Source organism: Choristoneura fumiferana, chromosome 8 (genome assembly GCF_025370935.1).
Source record: "Choristoneura fumiferana chromosome 8, NRCan_CFum_1, whole genome shotgun sequence".
Taxonomy (NCBI): Eukaryota; Metazoa; Arthropoda; class Insecta; order Lepidoptera; family Tortricidae; genus Choristoneura; species Choristoneura fumiferana.
Genome location: NC_133479.1, coordinates 6579868 through 6604423, shown reverse-complemented (window position 1 = coordinate 6604423; position 24556 = coordinate 6579868). Strand labels below are relative to the sequence as shown.

General features: G+C 37.2%; 3 protein-coding genes across 4 annotated transcripts in view; 2 read left to right on the top strand and 1 right to left on the bottom strand.

Moving 5' to 3' along the window:
• Positions 1 to 2072: 2072 nt before the first annotated feature.
• LOC141430005 (enoyl-CoA delta isomerase 1, mitochondrial-like) lies at positions 2073 to 7119 on the top strand. Its single transcript, XM_074090537.1, has 5 exons — positions 2073 to 2241; positions 3228 to 3453; positions 4920 to 5066; positions 6112 to 6324; positions 6562 to 7119. Exons 2-5 carry the CDS (start codon positions 3229 to 3231, stop codon positions 6817 to 6819), a joined length of 843 nt encoding a protein of 280 aa, XP_073946638.1. The 5' UTR covers positions 2073 to 2241; position 3228; the 3' UTR covers positions 6820 to 7119.
• A 474-nt stretch (positions 7120 to 7593) lies between these two features.
• On the top strand, positions 7594 to 23788 carry Cnep1r2 (CTD nuclear envelope phosphatase 1 regulatory subunit 2). Of its 2 annotated transcripts, XM_074090848.1 has the most exons (5): positions 7594 to 7777; positions 8033 to 8104; positions 8446 to 8580; positions 9432 to 9578; positions 23636 to 23788. In XM_074090848.1, the coding sequence occupies exons 1-4, from the start codon at positions 7750 to 7752 to the stop codon at positions 9575 to 9577; spliced, it is 381 nt and encodes a 126-aa protein (XP_073946949.1). In that variant the 5' UTR covers positions 7594 to 7749; the 3' UTR covers position 9578; positions 23636 to 23788. The 2 variants fall into 2 exon arrangements, with proteins under 2 accessions (XP_073946949.1, XP_073946948.1); XM_074090847.1 differs by lacking the exon at positions 23636 to 23788 and having other exon boundaries at positions 9432 to 9617.
• Positions 11188 to 24556, bottom strand: part of LOC141430241 (CYFIP-related Rac1 interactor B) — a 31707-nt gene continuing 18338 nt past the window's right edge. The window contains exons 3-4 of the mRNA XM_074090846.1: positions 18043 to 18317; positions 11188 to 14227 (exon numbers count right to left, since the gene is read on the bottom strand). Coding sequence (XP_073946947.1) covers positions 13963 to 14227; positions 18043 to 18317 — 540 coding nt within the window. The 3' untranslated portion in view covers positions 11188 to 13962. The remainder of the gene's footprint in view (positions 14228 to 18042; positions 18318 to 24556) is intronic.

Below are 24556 nucleotides of genomic sequence, written 5' to 3'. Positions count from 1 at the left end.
CTCACAGAAGGGGCACGAATGGGGTTTTTTTTCTGTGTGTGTTTTCATATGGTAAGACAAATGAGACTTATGCGTTAACTGTTTTTTACAAATTTCACATGAGTATCGACCTTGTTCAGTGTGAAGGCGCTTGTGAAATGCTAAGTGTGACTTACCCCTAAATTCCTTATCACATACGTCACATTTAAAAGATTTCTCCCCTGCATGAATTCGCAAATGGTAATTCAAACCACCTTTTACTTTAAACTGTTTTTTGCAAATATGACAAGAGTATGTGTTGCCTTCTGTGTGGGAGCGCTTGTGTTGCTCTAAAGATGATTTGTTCCGGAATCGTTTATCACATGATTCACATGGAAATGGTTTTTCACCCGCATGGACTAGTAAATGGTAATCCAAACCACCCTTGCCAGAAAACAGTTTTTTACAGATGTGGCAGGGAAGTGGTTTCTTTTTTGAACTAATTTTTTTATGTTTGCTTAGTTTTTTCTCTTTTGGATGAAACCTTACAATGTGTCTCTTTAAACCAGCCCTTTCTGTGAATTGTTTTTCGCAGTGGTCACAAGTATATTTTTTCTTTTCTACATTATGCATATTTGCAACATGGCTCTTTAAACCAGCCTTTGCTACGAACTGTCTTTCACAGTGGTCACAATTGTATGTTTTCTTTTCAGCATGGGTATGAGTAACATGGCTCATTAAAGCAGCCTTAGCTTTGAATTGTTTTTTGCAATGGATGCAGGACACTGGTTTATATTTTGTGTGGCTTTTCATATGGACTTTTAAATAATAACTTGCTGAGAACTGCCTTCTACAGATTTTGCAAGTGTGTAAAAAGGCCATCTTTTCTGTGTGTATTTTTAAACGATTCTCTGAACGATCTGAATCCATTTCATTCTCTGAACTATTATTGTTTTCAGCAAGGATGCATGAATGATTCAAGAGTCCTGACTTATTATTAAATGCTTTGTTACAACTCTTACAATGGTGCAGTTTATGAGCAACATAGAGCAGTTTGAGTTTACTACTGTGGGTTTTGGTTTTCTGGTTTGAGAATGTTTTGCATGTCATGCGTTCTTTATCGCCAGTCCCATGCAGAGGCACTTCTTTATCATATGATTGCTTAATACGCTCCTTTTTCACTGGTCCTGACTTAAGTAACCCTGAAAATGGAAAATAAACTTGGATCAAATATAAAAGTTATCAATCACCATCTATACAACGCAGTTTTCACACCAAAATTATGTATTGTATTTGTATGTAAATGTGAGCAACTTGTTTATTTCAATATGATTTGCGATTATCTATAATAACAATATTTACCTTTAAGAAAGTTGTCTTCATCAACAACATATTGAGGCTGCAAGACTTCTGGCCCCAACACTAGATCGGGCTTGATGTCGTGATCATCGTACAAGCTTGATGGCGCGACCGCCGATGCTTCGCTTGCGTCATACATATCCTCTTCCCAATTCATCTCTTCCTTTACGCGTACTTTGTCCAACGACATGTTTTATATATACTTTTACTTTTCTGGAATACGGGCTAGCCGGTACAGCACGCCGAACAGACAATTTTACAGTTTTTATTAACACATGAATGATTGGCACGTACTTCGTATCCAGTACAATGTATGGGGCTATGTTATATAACAACCGAGCTAGTACCTACGTTTGAAGATATGTACAAAGAAGCCATTATTGTCCTATTATATTTGTGAATTCAAACAAAATCCGTAGCTTCAAGCGTACTTTTCTTCGAGTTGACTTGTTGTTGTTGTTTTTGGCTTTGTTTTACAATTTCAGTGTCTGTTTGCGTTGTAGGTAAAAAATTTCTAAAAAGCTAAAATGGTTGGCGACGCTTGGTGTTTTTACAATTTATTATTTTTATTTTTTTGTAAATGTCAAATTCAGTTTGACGTCTATTGTAGCGTTTACGAAGGTAGTTTTGGTGTAATGTCAACGCTACTGTGACAAAAATAAATGACATGACCTGCCCCGATGGTGCCCCCTTCGTGGTATACACGCAAAGTTACTTTATTAATATTTCGATCTCATTCTATATTGTAAGATTATTAAATGCATAACAACGTTAAAATTATTTTACGATGGAGTAATTTATTTTTAAAAAACGCCTCAAAAAGATAAGGATAAGATAATGGATAATCATAATCACCAGTCACTCACAATTATTATATTTTACCTACTTGTGTTGTTGTCCAGCACAGGTTGACTAATTTAAAAGGCAAGTTTTACTCACGATTTACTAAACTTAATAATGAAGTGGTATGGGTCAGAACTCAGAACTCCGTCATTTATGAAACGATTAGATTTTTTTTTTGCGTTCGTCTAGGAATGCTTTGAATTAGGTCCCATAAGCACCAACTCAGGATCTGATGATTGAATCCTAAGGAAATCGAGGGAACTCTTCAAATGTTGTAGGGACACCTATGGTAATTTTGATATATTTTGTAGTAACTCGTGCATTTGCTCTTGAAAATCATCATTTGGTGAAGAAGAACTGATGATGAAGACCACAGTTGACCATCGGAGTTATTCTCAATAACAAGTATTTCATGGGTTGAATTTCAATTACATTAACACAGTTGCTTAGCAATTTATGCTCCTCGTAAATCTCGTAATGCATAATATGGTGAAATGGAATGTGTGGTGAAGCACGAAGACTCAATAAAGAAAGTCTCTGCATCGAAAAAAGCAATCTTTTTTAAAAGGGGACGAGCAGTTGACATGAAACTATTGTATCTTAGATTATATAGGTACTTACACTAAAAACGGTGAAAAAAAAAATTATAACAAAAAGTTGAACCGACTACAAAAAACCATAAAAATAATTTTCTACCTCAGCACGAGCCAGCAGGAGTGATTGAAACCCAATATGTAGTGCGTAGGTGAGGTAGGCGACTAAAGGTCCACTCCTGCTGGCTCGTGATGAGGCACCGACTTCAGACTGGTAGAAAATTATTTTCGTGATTTTTTTTAGTCGGTTAAATTTTTTGTTATAATTTTTTTATTATCTTTTTATTTTCATTGGTTTATAATTTAGGGGCTGTTTCACCATCCATTGATTAGTGTTAACTGTCGGTTAAATGTGATACCGTCTCTATTTGTTTTGTTCGAATAGACGGCATCACATTTAACCGTCAGTTAACACTAATCAATGGATGGTGAAACAGCCCCTTAGTATGAATGTATAATTTTATACGTTTATAGAATGTTTCCGTTGAGGCAAATAGCGAGGTATACGAGCATGATACTGCCGTCGTGTCGGCCGATGTCCTCGGCGCCGTTGGTGGATGTCACCGACAGCGACGGCATCGCAGTCGTGACGCTGCAACGGCCTCCCGTTAACAGCCTCAACCTCGAGCTACTGCAAGCACTCAAAAACTCGCTTGATGACGTGGAAAATAATAAGCCCAGAGGCATGATCTTGACATCAGTGAGTATCTGCCATCGACATCTACGTACGTACGTATTTATGTACCTTACGGCATCTATGTACCTTACGGCATCTATGTTCCTTACGGTATCTATGTACAGTCACCAGCACCAATATCTGACACAACAAGCGTGCATAAATATCTGATACGACTCTATTTCTAGGGTCGCAAGGACGTGTCAGATATTTTTGCACGCTCCGCTGTGGCAGATATTAATGCTGGTGACTGTACCTACCTTACGACATCTATGTACCTTACGGCATCTATGTACTTTACGGCATCTATGTAGGTACCTTACGGCATCTATGTACCTTACGGCATCTATGTATCTTACGGCATTAGATGTCGATGGTATCTGCGAAATCCGTCATTATCATCCGATCATCATCGGCATACCACAGCACACACCAAGGATTTCTAGAAAGATTTGTATCATGTTACCTGCATGACAATGGCTTCCCGGAATTTTACTACAACGTGATATGCTTGATTCCGATTTAGAAAATCTAAGGTCCACTATATAAGTCTACTAACTCACTACTGAGTAACTCACTTTTTGTGTGTCCCTGACTGAATGCTCCTCTCATCCACTCAAAGGTTGACTGGTAGAGATCCCTTAAAAGGATAAGTTCGCCTTTGTACATATATTTAATTGTTTGTCAATTGTGTTTGTTTACTTATTTTGTACAATAAAGAGTTTACATACATGGATACATATACATAAGTCTTCAGTAGTATCCAAGAGTTTGGCACATTAATATTATCTATATAGGTCTTAAAGCATCACTCCCAATCGCTCGCGCTTGCGTGCTGGTTAGAAAAGGATCCAAACAAGTGAGTAAAATTCGAAGAACTCTTTGCACCCTTCTACTTAAATAATTACAACTATTCTTAAAACCAACTTTTTCTGAATCTTGTTGTTAAAAATTCCGAAATTTTCATCATAACCGTCATCATCGTGGAATATCTGGTAAAAGGCTCAACCGATTATGATTAAACTAAGCTAAAAAAACGGTCTGTATCGATCTTCAGCGTCGGTGAAACGAAAAGTTGAAAATTGCGCACAGTCCAGTAACAAAAAAAAATTGCGCACATAAGTAATTCGATATTTATAAGTATGATTTAACTAAAATTGCGCTACTGTTCGATTGACAGTTATTATCCCAGCCTACATACGTCCCACTGCTGGGCACAGGCCTCCTCTCAGAATGAGAGGGCTTGGGCCATAGTTCCCACGCGGGCCCAGCGCGGATTGGGAACTTCACACACACCATTGAATTGATTTGTGCAGGTTTCCTCACGATGTTTTCCTTCACCGTAAAGGTCGCGGTAAATTTCAAATGCATTTCACACATGAACTCCGAAAAACTCAGGTGTGAGCCGGGGTTTGAACCCACGATCCTCTGCTTGAGAGGCCATAATAGGTCAAACCACTCGGCATTGACAGTGACGACTAATATTTCAGGCTACCCGGACGGTTTTCTCAGCTGGTCTAGACATCACAGAAATGTTTAGAACCGACAAAAACAGGTCTGAGCAGTTTTGGACCACACTTCAAGACACGTGGCTCAAGCTGTTTGGCTTCAAATTTGCTACAGCTGCTGCTATTAATGTGAGTACTTATTAGGGGGCGTCCATAAATTACGTGAGACATTTTTTAGGATTTTTGACTCCCCCGCCCTCCCTAGTGAGATTTCGTAAGATTTTCCTTCACTCCCTCCCCCCTCTCCAAATCTCACGTGAGCACTTAGCCTAGTGAGATTTCGTAAGATTTTCCTTAACTCCCTCCCCCCTCCCCAAATCTCACGTGAGATTTTTTGAAATGTGTTTTGGCTGTAAGTAAACCCGTTGGATTAAAAAAAGAAAAATAGAAAAAAAAAAGTTTTATTAATTTTATTTACGACTACCAAAGACTAGTATTTGTAATTTGAGAATATTGCCGTAGTTTAAAATCACTGTGATAAAACTAAATAATAAATATTTCAACTTAAATTAATAAACTTTACTTTCACGCAATTTTACGCGGTTTTCTGTTGAAATAAATTTACGTGATGTTTGTTAAACCCCCCCCCCCCCTGTCCCTAAGTGAGATTTGGAAAGATTTTACTTGACCCCCTCCCCCCCCTTAAAGACCTCACGTAATTAATGGACGCCCCCTTATCAGACAGAACACATATTCTGGCACTTATGTTGTCATCATCGTGGAATATTTACACGTACCATGGACAAAGTATAGTACTATACTTTGTCTATGCACGTACCTATTACTAGGTATTTTCTGCAATTTCGTCTACGTAGAATTGTAGTTTCCCTTTTCCTCGGAAACTTTAAATTTACCCGGATAAGAAATACCTACTATATGTTCTTGTTTAAGATCTGTCTATTCAATTCAGCGGTTTAGACATATTTATACCCGACTGCCCGAAGGAGGGTTATGTTTTTTGCATTCATGACTGTTGTTTCAAACTTTGAAATTTGGATGGATTTGGACCGTTAAATAATTAATTACTTTGACATTAAGTGTACAAGTAGGTAAAAATTTAGATACTTTGATCTTCATAACAGATCATGCATGAGAACGACTCGCTCCTAATAGTTAGTGCCATTTTTTTAAATGTTTTGACAGTAGGTATACTATTTTTTTTCTGATTGAATAGGGCCACTCTCCCGCTGGAGGTTGTCTACTTGCCATGTCTTGCGAGTGGCGAGCCATGGTAGGTGGGAAATATACCATTGGTTTGAACGAAAGTGCTCTAGGAATAGTCGCAACACCTTGGTTTATGGATACGATGTGCCACACCATCAGCAAAAGGGATGCCGAAATCGCCCTAACAACTGCAAAGCTATTTACAGCAGATGAAGCGTTAAAGGTTTCTTTTTTTTTCATAAAATAATTTCGTTGTATCATCATATCATTTGGCCTAAATTATAACTCTTTAAGTCATTTAATAGTTTTTTGATAAGATCTTATCATTTGAAGTACAAAGTTTACTAATGTACTATTATATATTCTGTGTATCATTTGACTGCCAAATTTTATTTGTTTTTGATACAATGATTCAGAAAATTATTACTGTGTAAATGTTTACGATTTTTTTATTTTTCAGGTTGGTCTGATTGACGAAATTGCTACCGATAAAGCTGATGCTATAGAAAAATGCAAAATATTTATAAAGAGGTTTGATAAAATCCCACCTTTAGCTCGTACTGTATCAAAACTAAGAATAAGACAAGAACCGTTAAGAAAGTTGCAAGAAAACCGCGAAAAGGATTTGAATGATTTTCTTCAATCGCTTAATGATCCTAAAGTACAGAAGGGATTGGAAATGTATATTCAGAGCTTGAAGAAAAAAACGAAACTATGAGTAACTAACAATATGAAAGAATGTCCGAAGTTTTACTTAAGCAGTAAAGATTAAGTATTAATATACATATATGATTTTATTAAACAAAAGTAACGTAAACAAAGCCGCGGACGGACAGACAGACATGGCGAAACTATAAGGGTTTCGTTTTTGCCATTTTGGCTATGGAACCCCAAAAATAATGTTCAGTTGAGTGTTATTAAATTATATTAGGTACCTACATAAGATTTATATTTGTATTTACAACAAAATAAAATTGTAATGATATAATAAATACATTATATGAAATTTGTACATTGACCATAAGCTTATCATTCTCTTCACTGAGTTACGTTATCGTCAACAACCATTCAATATCGATAAAATTAATTTAAATTAAGTAATATTTTTCTAAGGATTTCGTATTTTGAACGGAATATTCCAAGTTTATGATAGGTATATTTTATACCGTAACTCTCGCTCACGTGTTAAATAGTATGTGTCAGAGAGACCGCACGACACGAACTTCGAGTTTCGTAGTACCTGCAGCTTTCGTTAGCCAAACTACAAATAAAATAAATTGGAGTGAATGAAAAAAAAATAACACTTTTTTGTCGAAATTGAAGAGGTTTTTTTTCCAGCGATAAAGCTCAACATTTTCAGCTTTATCGCTAAATGTCACGTGACCAGCTTTGAGGTTGGAAACGAGCGTCGAGCGACTGCATGTGGCCCCACCTTAACGGGCCATTGATTGGCGTTGGACGCTAAGAGCTATAATAGCTATCTTTGTAAACGCAACCCATTTATTGACAATCTGTCAAATATGTCAAACTTTGACATTTAATTAAATCCAAATCAATCTCGCTCGACCGAAAATTATCAACTTTTTAGAATTTTCTTCTCAATATGTAGTGAAACTAAAAGTTAAGCTACTGATAAACTACTCTTAAGATGTCTCTAGAACAAACAGCCTGCGATGGTAAGTCCAAAAGTATTTTTTGCAACCAGTTCGGATTAGAATCATTCCATTACTTATATTGTGTTTTGTATCCCGGTTTTAACACTTTTTGTCTCAATACTTATCTATTTTCTGTAAAAGGATGTTTGCTTATATAATTGTTAAATTATGTATATTAGTAAAGATGAACTATGATTCTTGTATTGGTAGCTGACTACGAATTTATCGATTCCTTATCATCATGACTCAAATACATTTACAATATAATATTTACAGACTTGAAAGCTTTCGAGCGCCGGCTGACTGAAGTGATAGCATGTCTGCAGCCAGCAACTACTAGATGGAGAAGTAAGTATATTTTAATCACTGTTTAATGACTAAAGATTTGATAATTTATGAACATTCATATTAGTAAGTGCTGCTTAAGAAGTTTAGTGGGTGGTGAAACCAGAGCCGAATTAAGCGTCGAAGCTGCCTCTAGGTTTATCAAGTTTTAGACAAACTGGACTTCTTTCACTTAGAATGTAATATTTATAGCAACCAAGAACAAAGTTATTTATAGGTAATAAATTATATATTACAGTTATGGGCTTTGGTTAATCCAATTCTGCCAAAACACACTGATATATATATGATACACACTGTCAATGCATGTCTTATCTATAACATTACTTATTTTATAATTTCAGTTCTTCTGGCGGTGGTGTCGGTGTGTACAGCGATTGCTGCGTGGCACTGGCTGACTGATCCTCTCACACCAGTGGTGTCCCTCACACAGTCCCTCTGGAATCATCCATTCTTTGCTTTCACATCAACATTTTTGGGTAATTAATTATTATTTTGCTTAGATGAAATGTTGGTACTGACATTGCTAGCTTTAACCTGTTGAGCGCCCTGTGTGCACACCTGTGCACACAACAGTGTATACAGCATCCTGTGCGTCTGAAGTAGGTCCCAAAAAAAATTTGAATCATGAAATTTTTTGGGCGCTATGGCCACATATATTTTTTTAGAGCCTGGGAGTCCACGAGCTGAGGGGTCAGGGGTGACAGGTGGCAGCAGGCCTTCTATGTAAGGGCACCAAATGATGACTACAGAATTTTTTTATTGAATCAAGTGTTAGCGAGTTATATCAATAAACTAAAACGATTACTTTGCTCACCCAAAACCTAATGCTTTTCAACAAATGTGTGTGCATGCAGCTCCTACACCTACACACTGTAAAATCGCACATACTTAAAATAAATTGCTTGACTATCACCACCACCACTATACCACGTTTCGGACTCAACCAGAGTTCATCATCCCTCAGAGTTACACAACTGTTCACCATGCTACCAGATGTTAGTGTAACAGTTAGTTGGGTTGTTTCGCGGTTGAAACTCTTCAGGAACCCACCCAATTTTTTTTATTTATGCACTAAGCCTCTTGATTCAGATGCAAATACAAACTATGAAATAAATATATGCGTGGAATTCGGTTATCGCGCGCTTTCCCTCGGGAACTGTGCATTTTTCCGGAATAAAAAGAAGCTTGTCTTAGCGTGGCCAATAAACTATCTCGCGTCGAACCGTCGCTTCGTTTCGACTTGAAATAAGGACAAACATACAAACACACACTTTCGCATTTATAATATGAGTGTGGATATTAAACAGCTTATATTTCCGTTGCGCAGTGCTCCTGTTCATGACGGGTGTTCACCGGCGGGTTATAGCGCCGAGCATAATGACGGCGCGCACGCGCGCGGTGCTCAACGATTTCAACATGTCCTGCGACGAGACCGGAAAGCTCATCCTCAAGCCACGCCCCGCCACCAATTAGTGTACATATTAATTAAGAATACATCGCGTTTTCATTTTTAGTTTGTATTTTTTTTTAATTCGCAATGTACTTTTTAGGGCCTGTTTACCACTCATTGATAAATTTTGTAATTACAGATATCTGTGATGCCATCCTTGTTTGCTTTGTCCGGATAAACAGAGATCGCATCACATTTATCTCTCACATAAAATTTATTAATAAGTAGTGAAATATGCCCTTGGTGTCACGAACTGCTAATGTTGTGTTCACACTGGGCCAACAAAGGCCAACGAATATTAATTAAGAGTACCTTCCTACCTCTTGTTTTTAGACTTTTCGGAGTTTTGTTTACTTCTATTCTATTCGGAAAGTTGATATAATCAGGGGTATTATTTTTTATAAATCAAAACACAACACGCAAACACCCAAACGACACACTCGAAGCGCATTTCAGAACGGCATGACGATACGGCCGCCGCAAAGAGTATTAGTAGGTACGATCAGCCAAATAAGTGGTCTACCAATTTTTAAACAAGTTCCTATCAAATTAATATGTCGCTAAAGTCGAACTTTCAAGTTGACAGACACGTCTTTTGCCATTATTGTTTTATGACATGCAAACGATTATCAACTCTAGGGTGGTAGATCACACATTTGGCTGATGGTACCTATAGATAAAGGCCGCCGCGTCCACCCGCTTGCCTGGCCTAACAACAACTGCTTGCCAGCTACGCTGTAACTTTGTTGCTACTCGTATTCCGAGAAATTATCATTATCATAATATTTATCAACACATGGTAAACAGATTTTATTCTTATGTATGGCATACCAACGAAACGTCAATTGATTATTATAATTCATCAAGTGACAGGAAGTATATGCGGACTATTTGTAATTTTACTACATGCTTCTAAATAGCCAATATGATTTAGGCACACGTCCCTAGGATCATAAAAATTGTCCTGCCCAGTGACATTCGCCATCAGTTGAGAATTCAAATAATATATATTTGTTTTTTAACCGATTTGAAAATTTTTTTTTTAGTGCGTCTAGTAATGCTTTCAATTAGGTCCCATAAGCAGCAAATTAGGATCTGATGATCGGATCTTAAGGAAATCGAGGGAACTCTTCAAATATTAAATAAATAAATATTTTTAATATTACTACTCAATAACAAGTATTTCACGGGTTGAATTTTAATTACTTTGACACAGCCTCCTCGTAATGCATATGGTAAAACGGGTGGTGATTGAAGCACCAGGACTCCTCAATAATGAACGTCTCCGCATAGGAAAAAGCAATCGTTCGTAAAAGGTGACGAGCAGTTGATATTAAACTATTGTATCTTATATCATTTACACCAAAAAGCGTTTATGTATAAATATCACGTTTTGGATCATGCGTATGCTAGGATTGTCTAACTACGGGTCATAATCTGTGGCACAAAAAATTAACAACCCAAGCAACAAAACAAAAAATGGAGTGAATGTCTTATTAATTACGTTTTCTAGGAGTTAGAAAACAATTTGATATGGATTTCGAATCCTTCAAAAGTATTAATGGGATTAAATAAAAATTAACCTACATCACATAACATACATTACCTAAGTAAGACCGAAATAAAACAAGGCTTTGTGAGAGTCTATTTATGTTTATTAATCATAACTTTGGTGTGTTTATTATACTACAAATAATTAGTACTACGTATTATACAATTCGCAATAAACAATGTGACTCGAATTCAAACAATGAACAACAATCAAGATAACTACAAGTCGCTTTACCTTTTCCTACGAAAAATTTGCTATAAATTTGTCTAGTGTTAACATTCAATATTACGGATACATGCAGCAAGCCCTGCTACAGTCGCGGCTTTACGTTTGGGCGAACAAAGACAAAATGTATTTACCATTAAACATATACAAATCTCTCTGGACAAGACTAACTTTCAATCAAATCATGTCTCTATGCACTACCTTATTTCAATCAAAGTTTTCACTTCACTAGAGTAAATTTTAGACTCGACGTGGAGTATTCGTTATTGGAATTACTTAAAATGGAATATTCTTTTCGAAAACTTATTCGATTATAAAAATAGTCTATAAAATTATTACTCTGGGCAGTGTAAATTTTGGAATTCGTACCTTATTTTTATATCTAACGGTTCTACATTCCAGCATCCCGCATTACCACGCTGCAAAAGTAAACTTTATTAGCTCTATTTTTGATGCAAGTCGCGCCCCGGAAAAGGACTGACGCGCCGAAGCCTAGTCAGTCTGGAGCGACGCGGGCATCGTGCACTAGCAGAATTACAATAAAATCTACCTTTCCACAACACTTTATAATTCATCTCGATCAATTCCTAACAGTAAATGCAATTAAAGTATCACTTACATTCGACTTTGCAAGCAACAGTCACAGTATTATTAAAGTTTTACACATCCCAACAATGTTAGTCATTATTCATTAATGAGTAATAAAGATTGTGCTCACTGTGCGAAGAAGGTTTCGATAACTATTAATCTATGTTCAATATAATTACGATAGTAATCCTTCGCTGGGCACCGACGCCTCAGCTGCTGAGGCATTGATATCGTGCGGTCAAGAACCAAGCCGAAGGATCCTACCCACATAAAATATACAATAAGAATTCGTGCCAAGTGTCACCACTACACTTACATTCGATAAATTTACCGTAAATTATGGTTTAAATTTTCAATGAGATCTTAAGAAGAAAGGTAAACAATATGTTTAATACAGGACAGAAATTCACAACTCACGAAATGTGGTTTTGAGCATTTAACAGCGGCTTTTATATTTTAAAATATGTATAAACGTTTAACTTACGACAATAGTATGAAAGGAAAACATAGAGTAAATATTCTTAATAATTATAATGAGTTGTAAACAACTAGGCATATGTTACTTATGTTACGTTTTTTTTACATAATTATCAATGGTGAAACACATTATAAAAATTCCATTTAAATTTACTATGATAGATAACGTCAAGGCAGTGGTATATGCATAAATTTAACATTGTTAACACGATGTACTTAACATCTATATTAATTTAAGAAAGGCATTTCCTGACCAATACAATAATTAATTTAATTTGTTCGAATATAGGGCTCGGGGTTAGGAGATATTCATAATAATTCCATAATATTAGTTTTACGTTCATTTATATAAATACTAAAGGTAGCACTTAAAAATAAATTACGTTAGTAAATCTATAAAATGCCATGAATATTATGCGACGGAAATTGTCAACTTGTGAGAGTGAATACTTCAGTCTTTAAGAAAACCGAAAAGTCGAATATTAATTAATGATTATACTTGTTTAAAAGCGATTGATAACAAATTATTGATAATAAAAGATTTCATGATACAATAACAGAAGTTGATAAGTAAGTTGGCTTCAATAGTTTTCTTTGCATCAACAACAAATTATGACTCATTAGGGGCTTACAATAGTAATAAATATTGCACACTTAAATGTGGTAACGAATTCTTACAAAAGTAATTCCAAGGCATCGTACAGGGTTAGTTTAGATAAGTAGAATACAACGTAAATATAAATAATACTTCATTCTTAATTATCTACATATTCAATTAGTTTCTAAGTTAAGGTTGTTAAAAGCTGATTTACAAGATTGCCTCTGACTGCTTTAATTATTTGTGACGGTACAACGTATGTAACCTTGCATGTACTGGGGAAAAAGGGGTAAGATTTCTCGAGAATTCATTCCATAGGCGTATTTGCTTTTAAAGCATCGTGCTAACCTATGAAACTGACTGCCTAATATTATCAAGTTTATGTACATGTTTCAAAAATATCCCTCAGAGTGTATTCGACGACATAGCTATCTAATTCATACCTTTAACTATTTTGTAGTCACAGTATGATAGAATGGTCTGAGACTTCATTTCGAGTTTCAGACAACTTTTGATTCGGGATTTAGTTCGTAGTGGTTTGATTTAGTCGTGTGTGCATAGCCTTAGAAGTGAATCGAAATGATTACAGTTACATATGATCACCGGATTATCGGATCGTTTGTTATAAAATTGGTGTCAATACACAAAACCTAATTGTTTAATCTAACGTGGTTAGCTATAGTGGTCATGGATGTTTCGATTCGCATCCTCTTACTAGATAAAAACTTCAATTGTATGCATTATTTAAGTGCACGGAGAACCACACCAAAACCACTGCAGTTGTAACTTAAATTTGAGCCTCAATCCTAAATAAGAGGCGTTGCAATGTCCTAAGTATTTTTGGTCGGCTCGTCGCCCGACTGTCAATCAACTAGACTACAGCAACCTAAATGCGCGCCGTTGAGAAATCCCCTAGTTTTATTGTCAATTCATTCCCCACAGCAACATGCAAGGCTGGAATGCTGACCTCACGCCGCTAGCAGGGTCCTGATGTTTTTGGGAGTCGTCGGGTTGTTGAGGTGTTTGGTGGTATATCGGAGGGCGTTGAGGAGGGGTTCCGCTTTCGCCGGCGTCTGCTGCTGTAGGAACTTGACGCAGCCCTTCACGTCCACGGACGAAGAGCGACAGAACGCGCCTGATGGATGGACCCAGTCGTACAGAATGATCAAACCTACCATCACGCGTAGCACGAGCAGCGAGGTTTCCTCGCGGCTGAACTGCGCTACTAACTTCCTGAAATTGAGAAAATATTATTTTTAAGTTTATGTGAATATGCTTGTAGAATAATAATATTACCAATAAAGGAGTATTAGTACTCGTATGTGTGTTGATGGATTGATGGGCGGAATAGTAGACGCGACGGTTTGTTTTCGATGTTTGTAGGTATAATATTTGCTGTCGTCATTGCAGCGGGAAATTATAATAGAAACAAAGGATCGTATTCAGTCACACACTCAGATTCAGATGGCGGTCTTACACAGGCACTTAGAGTTGTCACTGTTGTCACAAGTTTTATTATATTTTTATCCTACCGAACTGTACTGACTGACACTATAATATTAGTAAATATAAATGTGAAAGTTTAGTTTAGTTACTACTTCACTCTAAAGCAACTGGAAGGATTTGAATGAAACTTGGATTAATAATATAATATTTTTTATCTACACCCATATAGTAAATCCTCAATTATGCGTTCAAAAACCATAGGTAATGACCAGCATTACGACATTGGATTCTATTATGAACACGGCTGTATCGTAATGGTCATTACGACGAGCAGCAGCACGTCGCGCGCGCAGCTCGTGGGGCAGACATACCTACCTAGTTCTCGTTAGTGTTAATGCAGGTCATTCTCAATGGTTCTTGAACACATGATAGAGGATTTAATATATGGATATAGATAAAATATTGTATGCAACTGTACGTAATTAGGGCTTAAAACACTCATGTGACCCTATTATGAAACTCGGCTACGCCTCGTTTCATAAACCCACACTCGTGTCTTAAGGACCCCTATTACGATACAGTTGCATAAAATACTATTGATAGAAACTTTAGCGAATTACTAATTCTATGATGATTAAGCCGTGGGCACAAGCTATTAGATGCATAAATGTAGATTGCAACGAGCCACGAATGATACGCAAATTTGAAAATCCTAACTTGGGAGTCAGGACGCGCTGTTATAAAGGAACAGAATCCCTTGTGACATTACAGAACAAATGAGGAGTATCCCTTCCAATAGTTTTATTTTTATAGCCCAGTATTGCCCCAGTGGACCCGATAGCTGTGGACTGGTTCACTGTACATCAAAACGAGTAACGTTGCATCTTGCCTCAAAATTGCGTCAATACTAGTGTAATAAATTGCTTTCAGGTCAAGCTATGTTTACCGTTTACGCCACGCAGAAGTTTACAGCACAATAAAACTATGTACTTTTCTGGATTCGGGTCATCGCATCCCATACGTGAAGCAAGCGGAAAACTAAATAGATAAGCTACATTAAATTTGTAACGCAACTAGCATTTATATACCAAAGGTGGTAGGTGGTGGTATTTACCTAGAGGAAACTCGTAATGAGATCAACAATAATGATACGTGCTGGAATAGATCTGACAATGGACAGTGTTGCTACTATTGGCCGGTCCCTAAATTGAATTAGAAACGCGCAGTTTAATAATAGGTCGTAAAGCCGTGACACAAATAAGGTTTTCTTAATAACCGGGTCAATTCGTGTCTTTATTAAATTTGAGTTTGTAACACGAATCGCACATAAAATTGGATTTTAACTATCAATGTTGTAGATGGTTACTTTTTAATACACAATTCTTGTTAACAAGGTAAGGAACGATAACGTTTTGCACGGAGCATTATGTTTTTCTTAATACCAATGTAAACCAAAATACAGTGCTGAATTTTCTTCTATAATAGAGAAGAAAATTTTGAGATGAATCGTTTTAGATATTTATTTCCTTCAATGAGCAAGCGAACATATTATCCATGTAAGTTGATATTATGTCTACCTAACTATAGGTACTTGGTTTTCAACAAGTAAGTAGCTTCTTTATCAGAAAATTAGTAAACCTGCGCTTCGCTTTAAAGTATTAGCAGACCACCGAAACCTACGTCTGATGAGGCATTGTTATTCACAACGTACGATCGCATTGTCACTTTCAATAGTCGTTGATACAGCTCGCCGCGCAAGGAAGCAGGCAATCACGCGTTGTGCGACGGACGTGACAGAAACTGCGAAAATACGACCGTTCATTTGATATTTGATAATGATAAGCCGGTAGGGTGTTGGCTATACGGACAGGACGCCAAAGTGGGATGGTATGCGAGGTACCTCCTAAAGATACTTTGACAATTGAATAATTTGAATATGAGCATCTGTTTTGGCCAGTTTCAGAAGGATCAGAGTTACGAGGGCAATGTATAGTTTACATTATATCTGCCAGTTTTTTATTCAAAGAGGTACATAAGAGTACAATTGCGCCGAGACTAAACAAATGATTAAGTCATGTATAATGGGCAACAGGACGCCTGGCTATTCAAAACGTACTTCCCAGGAACTGATGTCACTCTCTATGTAAAAATAAAATCGTGGATTTAATCATGATAACATTTAAATGGCTGAGTCACTTTTCGGCAGTTCAAATATACACGCCAATTCGGGGATTTTTTCAGGATATTTATAAGTTTCGAAGGAAATCTAAAGACATGTTCGCGGTACGATCGTGCGAATAAGTAATGAGTCACCTTCAAAAATAAGGCATTGCAACCAAATCAGACCCGATAAATCGGTATAGATTTAGGCGATCCTTGATCACAGATACTGATACTATACGTCACTCGTTTTGGTAATAGTTCTAAAGGTCGATAAGATATCTAGACTGAGTACTAACAGATAAATATTTAGGGAACCTTCAGTGTCCAAGTAATCTAAGTTATTGCTTAGGTTTATCAAGACAATTTCGTACCAAGTAAATAAGTTTTATGTATGATAGAGGATCAAATAATAAACTTGATTGCTTCCGAGTACATTCATTCCTTAGATGAAGAGGGGATGTAAAACATCGAGTTAAAACGCGATATTTCATTATTCAAATTGACATCAGTCGATGATCAATAGTCGGTCATTAGTTCAGGATGGATGGGCTTCCCTCATTGGATGGACGAAGTCGTCGGTAGAGTGCAACGACAAATAGAAGAAATTAAATTAGGGCAATCCTAACCTATCACAATTTTGTTTGAAATCTCTAAGTTCCTTTTTCATCAGTTTTCGGCTCGTACTGTCGCACAGCGTGACCTTTAAAATGCACTTGCAGGGCGGTTTTCGGCAGAACCGGCCTACATCGGCCGACTAACGAAGTGACAGTTGAATTATTATAATTTATTTGTGTTAAAGATAGCGGTTCGCTGGGCAGCGTATCGATATCGCGAGCGAGCGCGGCGCGAAATACGATCCCCCCGATGTAATAAATACGCCCTTGTCGCTCGCAATAAGTGCTTACAGTCGAGCTTGCTTGTATAGGCTTAGATGGCTTTGTATGCAGTTAGGAAATCTGGTTTGGCGGAGAAACTTGAGATTTATGTGCCATTGTTTTAGGAGCTGGTTTGTGCAGAGGTTGGAGGCCGGTAAATGAACAAGGTACGGAGCCGTATCAATAGCCCGAGTGGGCGTCAATTGGATGTAAATGTGTAACTGGCCAGTGACCTCAACATCCGCGTCCTAACCTGACCGAGACCTAAAACAATTTGAAATTACATACATACGAGTATACGACGCCTGTATCCCATTAGGTAGAGAATACAGAATGCCCAACACTACGATACTTACACACCTCTTTCGCTTCACTTACACTCATGCATTTTTTCATACAAAGCTTGTCGGTTACGGTAGTTCTGACCTGGCGTTTCCAAGTTTGAAATGAATCGAATAGAATGCCTAATGGTTAATCAAGTAATGGTTTTTAGATATTATCGAGGCTTCTCACAGCCATACCACTCTGACTGCTCTCACAGTTAATAAGAATTAAGACACTTACGGATTTTCCAACATCCTCAAGCACACTTTGGCCATCGTGCTTAACGTTTCCGTAGTGTTCTCCAAGTCTTGTTGATTGTCGTTGACGAACTGGCTGGTGGCTTCAGATAGTACTTTGAGCATGGGGGTCGCTTGGGCGTAGAACAACGACATTCTGTTGGCGACTTCAGCCCCGATGTGAGCCTCGTCTGCGGGAATGTCGGGGTTGATGAGACCCCCGCGAGACACGCTGCGCCGGTAGTAACTGAAGTCATTTTGGATCGCAGGCGTTTTCATCTGGAATAGAATAGTTGGTTAGTACTTAGAATGAAAGTTTTAGTTTAACCTCAACATTAGAGAATGAGAACCGTAAGCTTATTTGGTTGACGATGATTCACGGGTCAGTTCGAAATGGTTTGTTAAAATAGTTCCTTAATTGATCAAGCTGCGATAACTGATTAAGTGGCAAGCCCTTAACCCAAAGATCATGGTTTTGTCAGACAAGTAGACACTAGAAGTAAACTAATTATATATATGGTTCGTAAAAAGTTTACCTTGAAAATGAATACACCATACTGTAGCTAAGAAAATCTGGTTCTGACTGTCCTCACTTACATCGCAAAGTGGTATATCGTTTTCCGATGCTCGTTGAGTTTACGGGGTTTATAGAGCATGTGTTCCTCTTCAAACAGTCTAGTAGGAAAATAACGGATAATATAGTCGGTAGGTACCTACTTGTAATAAATGTGAAATTGTACGATAAGACCTTTACTGTGGAGTGGGCGGGCGTCATGTTGGTGGTTTGATTGATCGATATAATCATGTATGGAGCAGTTTGTTAAGACTTTTATTCATGCAAACAAGGGAAATATTGAAAGTGAATTTCTATTGTGTAAAGCGTGTCACACACGCGCAGTTGCAATAATATTCTATCTGCGTATAAAACTTAATTATCTGAAACTATCACACACTATCCAGATACGATAATATCGACCGCTTACTTTCTCAACCTCTTATCTACCCGAATTGTATACAACAAATTGACACTCATCGTACTTAACATAAAGATGATTCTGAAGCAATTTAATGTAGCCAGATACAATGTTGAGAAAGTAAGCGGTCGAATACGAGATGACACATCACTCTAACTTTCCGTAGAATGAGAACAGAGGCGATGATGTGCAAAATATATGTATAAATATATGTTTTTGTTGTTAGTTTATTTCTGATATAAATAAATATAAATATAAATATCACGGGACAATTCACACCAATTAACCTAGTCCCAAAGTAAGCTTAGCAAAGCTTGTGTTATGGGTACTAAGCAACGGATAAATATAATTATATAGATAGATACATACTTAAATACATATTAAACACGCAAGACCCGAGAACAAACATTCGTATTTTTCATACAAATATCTGCCCCGACACGGGAATCGAACCCGGGACCTCAAGCTTCGTAGTCAGGTTCTCTAACCACTAGGCCATCTGGTATATTACATACATATATCTATTTCAGCCCCAATAATACCTAATTAGCTCCTTTCAATCTTAATTAGAATTCGTAATAACTTAGGACCAGTCATGAAAACTTGGAAGTTAACACTCAAGACCCTGAAAATGTTAAATATGCGTTGTTGAGTGAGTCAAAGTGAACGTAAGCACGTAGAGTTTCCGCCAAAAGAAAATCACCAAAAAATAACCTTAACGAATATCGTAAATCCAAGGGATAATGGATGAAAAGCGTGACACAGTCATGCAAGGTCGCCCCAAGGTCGACTTTCTGTTGTGCTGAATTACCTGATGATAGTTAAGACTGTCTTAGAGGTTTGATGAGTAATAGCTAGGTGACTCGCGATCGCAACGCGAATTAGGTAGGTACACCAACGTTGACTGTTGGCCTTTTAGAGAGGCTCAGAGTCACGCAACGAGCTATGGAGAGAGCTATGCTAGGAGTTTCTTTGCGCGATAGAATCTGGAATACGGAAATTCGTCGAAGAACTAAAGTCACCGACATAGCTGGAAAAATATGCAAGTTGAAGTGGCAATGGGCGGGCCACATCGCTCGAAGAACAGATAACCGTTAGGGAAGAAAAGTCCTCGAATGGCGACCACGAACCGGAAGACGAAGCGTTGGCAGGCCTCCCACCAGGTGGACTGACGACATAGTGAGAGTTGCGGGAAACCGGTGGATGCAAGTGGCGAGTTGTCCTTCATTGTGGCGTTCTAAGGGGGAGGCCTTTGTTCAGCAGTGGACGTCTTCCGGCTGATGTTGATGATGATGATGACCACCGTTACACCGACTTCTAGTTTCAGTATAGAAAATAATATGTACAGATCAGGTGAATAATGTTTTACCATCGTTTTTTGTCGGAAAGTTTCCTATTTATTTATCTTGCTTTCTCAACTAGCTTACTGAAGTTTACTGAAGCTATAACAGACGACCAGATGGCCTAGTGGTTAGAGAACCTGACTACGAAGCTTGAGGTCCCGGGTTCGATTCCCGTGTCAGGGCAGATATTTGCATGAAAAATACGAATGTTTGTTCTCGGGTCTTGGGTGTTTAATATGCATTTAAGTATGTGTCTATTTGTATAATTATATTTATCCGTTGCTTAGTACCCATAACACAAGCTTTGCTAAGCTTACTTTGGGACTAGGTCAATTGGTGTGAATTGTCCCGTGATATTTATATTTATAACAAAATCTGCTTTCCGACAAAATACGATGGCAAAACATTCAGAAAATCTGTACCTACACTTATGTTGGTAAAATAATAATTTTGGGTAAATACTGTAAATAAATAACCCAACCAATTTAGAAAAGTTGAAAATCTTCGACGTTGTCATTTCAAAGTTTAATATCTCAAAAACAGCTGAAGAGATTTTTACAAAAAGAACTACCGCAAGAAAGTTTCATCATCATCAACGTCCCAATGCTGGGCAAAGGCCTCCTCTCAGAATGAGAGGGCTTGGGCGTAGTTCCCACGCGAGCCCAGTGCGGATTGGGAACTTCACACACACCATTGAATTGCTTCGCAGGTTTGTGCAGGTTTCCTCACGATGTTTTCTTTCACCGTAAAGCTCGTGGTAAATTTCAAATATAATTCCGCACATGAATTGCGAAAAACTCAGAGGTGCGAGCCGAAAGAAAGATTTTCACTTAAAAAAAAAACTGCATCAAAGTCGGTTCATCCATTTGAAAGCTATGAGTACGTAACAACAGACGGACAGACATTGGCGTCGAACTTATAACATGCGTCGGGGGTTAAAAATAAAAAGACAAGAAGGATCTCGTGCCAGCAATGGTAGATGTTTTAACCTTTTTAACACCGATGCCTGCAATAGCGCCTAATCAAAGCCTCAGGCTTAAAGACACATTGACAAAGGACCACGAATCAAACCGAAACATGGCGAGCATATAATATAAAATACGTGAGTAATTCGTTCAATTTATTTCCGCACGAAGAGCCATTTATTCCGATTTCTATAAAAAAAACAATAGCCTATGAGACAACTATTATTTGTTTCCATTCCAAAAGCATCTCTATAATAAAATGACATCGACGTTCTTTGTCCCTCCCTATGCACACAAGAGTTAATTGAATTGGAGAGATATTTATAAACCAGTGTTTATAACACTGCTTTTGAGCGAAAAGAAAATACTAACAAGTAGGGAGTGCACTAGTGATTGTTCGATTTACTTTATTCTCAATACTCTTGAAAAACAAAGAGATAATAACATTTGTTTTTAATTACAAATCCCAGACTTTGGCTAATTCGTTGCTTAAGGATGAAGCTACACGAGCGTAATTTTTTGAGCCGTTAGTCGCGTATTTTCGGTCAAGTAATTTTGACTTCATACAAAATTTATACTTACTTGTGTACAACTCATTTTGAGTCGCCGTGTGGCACAAATTAGACTTTTGTGTAAAATCGAATGCAGCAGAAATTACGCGATGCAATCAAAAAAACTACGCTCGTCTGGCTTCACCCTAAAATCCTAAATTAACGTCAATCTACCATTTTATCGTTAATTTAGTTTCAAACGATATTTAAACAGTATGAATCAGGGAGCAACAACCCTCCAAGGTTGGGGTCAACAGAGCTCCGCAACTGATTGAATTACTAATATTACTATCACTGACAAATGCTCCAATGATCTAATATATCGTCAGTCCTTTGTTATATTTACATAACATCAATCACTCGCATGTGATCTATTTACGGACACTAAACACTCGGTATAATAACGGCCTTTCGTAGTTTCTGTTGTCGTTCATTTGCGAATTGTCTGTATATTTTATTTATTTTGTATTGAGATGCTGTTATGTATGTGAAATAGTGTTGATTGAAATTTATGAATTGTAAACAATAAATACTTTGACATACGATGAAATGGCGAGCCGTGTAGTAAATGTTATTGATTAATTTGACATCTTTGGACATGACTAAATTTATTTATCAAAGAGACTGTGTCGGAGGCGAACATAGACAATTCACTCGTTGTCAGTTTAGTATAGTTTACAATTACATATAAGTGGTAATTTTATTCGTGTCTTACTTTGGGTATGACCAATGCTAAGGGTAGATATTAAGGGTAAAGCAATATTTTTTTAATTATTGCGCATAAATAAATGGCAAAAAATATTTGCGTATGTAGGTATGTATACGAATAAGTCGCTGGCAATAGTTAGAGGTGCTAATAAGATCTTATCTCACACGGGAAATAAGAAATAGACGGAAGAGGGATTAGATTGCTAATGCCATGTAGATAATCGTGAAGAACATAGGGTTGCGGGAACAAGTAGGTGTTACAAAACATTTAAGACAAAATTTTAATTTATTATTATTTATAACAAACAAACGAATAAACATATATATCACGCCTGTATTCCCAGATGGGGTAAGGCAGAGCACACGAAACGTTACCGCTTCGAAGCCACTTTTAGCAATTTTAGGTTTAAAGTTTGACAAAAACGGTACAATAGTGACAGGTTGCTAGCCTGTCGCCTACGGTATACCTTAACCCTGTATTATAACCTAATCACCTACTATATAATTTATAGTCAAGCAAAAATACGTAAATGAGAAATATAACTTGGCACACAAGGATAAAGGTAATAAAATAACATAATACAGTTGTTTGTCGAGAACAATTACTAGATAACAATAAATAATACATCTTCAGTACAAACACTTGACATTATTCTAAGTAGAATCTACTTCCTTAAATTTTCAGGTGGCATGTTGTTGCAAGATATTCTGTTTACGTTTCAAAAATGAGCGTAATAAATAAACGAAACCTCTTACCTTTTGTTTCTTAACTGTCGCCTCTTTTATGTGCAGAGTATAGCAAATTGAAAATAAACAGTTTGTTTTTGTTTGATCTTTTTTTACGTCTGTTTTCTAAGCAGCTTCTATGATTGACTAGCTAGAGAGAATGCAAAGTTTATATTCTACGACATTATATGCAATAGAAAAACAAGAGTGCAGATAGAATTTTAGCCAACGACTTTACTAGTCGGTGGAACCTGATGTCCAGACATGAAGACATTTAAGTTTACACGGATCCACGCACGGTGAACTACAAAAATCTTACTTTACTTTCAGAATTCTACATGCCATCTCCACACAAATTAAAAAGAAGATACGCAATAGCTCCAACATTCCCAGCTCCAGCCAAGTGCGAAGACAATGGAAATCCGGGTCAGTCCATCCCGTCCCCGGCTAAGACTCCGGAGCTTTGTTTTAATCCTCGGGCTGGTCTCAATGCACTTTCGGCCCACGAATATCATAAGTAGTAGAAGTAGAAAAAGCATCGTCAACGTTATTGAGTGCGATTTTTGTCCTTGCCAGTCCAGAATATATTGAATTTAATGAAATAGTTTTTAATTATCGCGACCCGGTTCCTATAATCCTTAATAAAGTTCAGGGCAGGTTACGGGGTTATTGTTTCACAATAGAGTTACTTCAGAAAGTGCCTATCTTGAGTAGCTAATACTTTACTAGTTAGAATGACATTTATTTTCATTATGAACATTAACGTCGGTAAAACAGCAATACCGCGTAACTAGCAGTTAATTTTTTAAGTCTTAAAAAAGAAAGTTTTAATTTTTTAAATTCATTTATTTGCAATAAGTGTTGGTTATGATGGTCTTAAATTTTCTTCATAGGTACATACAGAAATTCTGCTTCTATTTAACCTGATTGCTATTCAATTCCTGCCTTATCTGTTACGATCTATTTACCTACTTCATGCCTAAGTTTTCTCATTTTGATTTCTTCAAAAAATTCTGTCCAAAGTCAAGCTGGCAAAAAAAACGCAGGCTAAAGAAAATACTAAAATGCTTGTCACATACGACACATAGATACTTGTCATATATTGATAGCTTGCACGTTTTAGTTAGCGCACGTACGTCAATTTGTATGTATGTACATATGAGATAAGCTTACGGCATCTTACGGGCTACAGACAGACAGGCATGTGTATTCTGGGCTGTACGAAGCGGACAGTGTTGAATCCGTGAATAG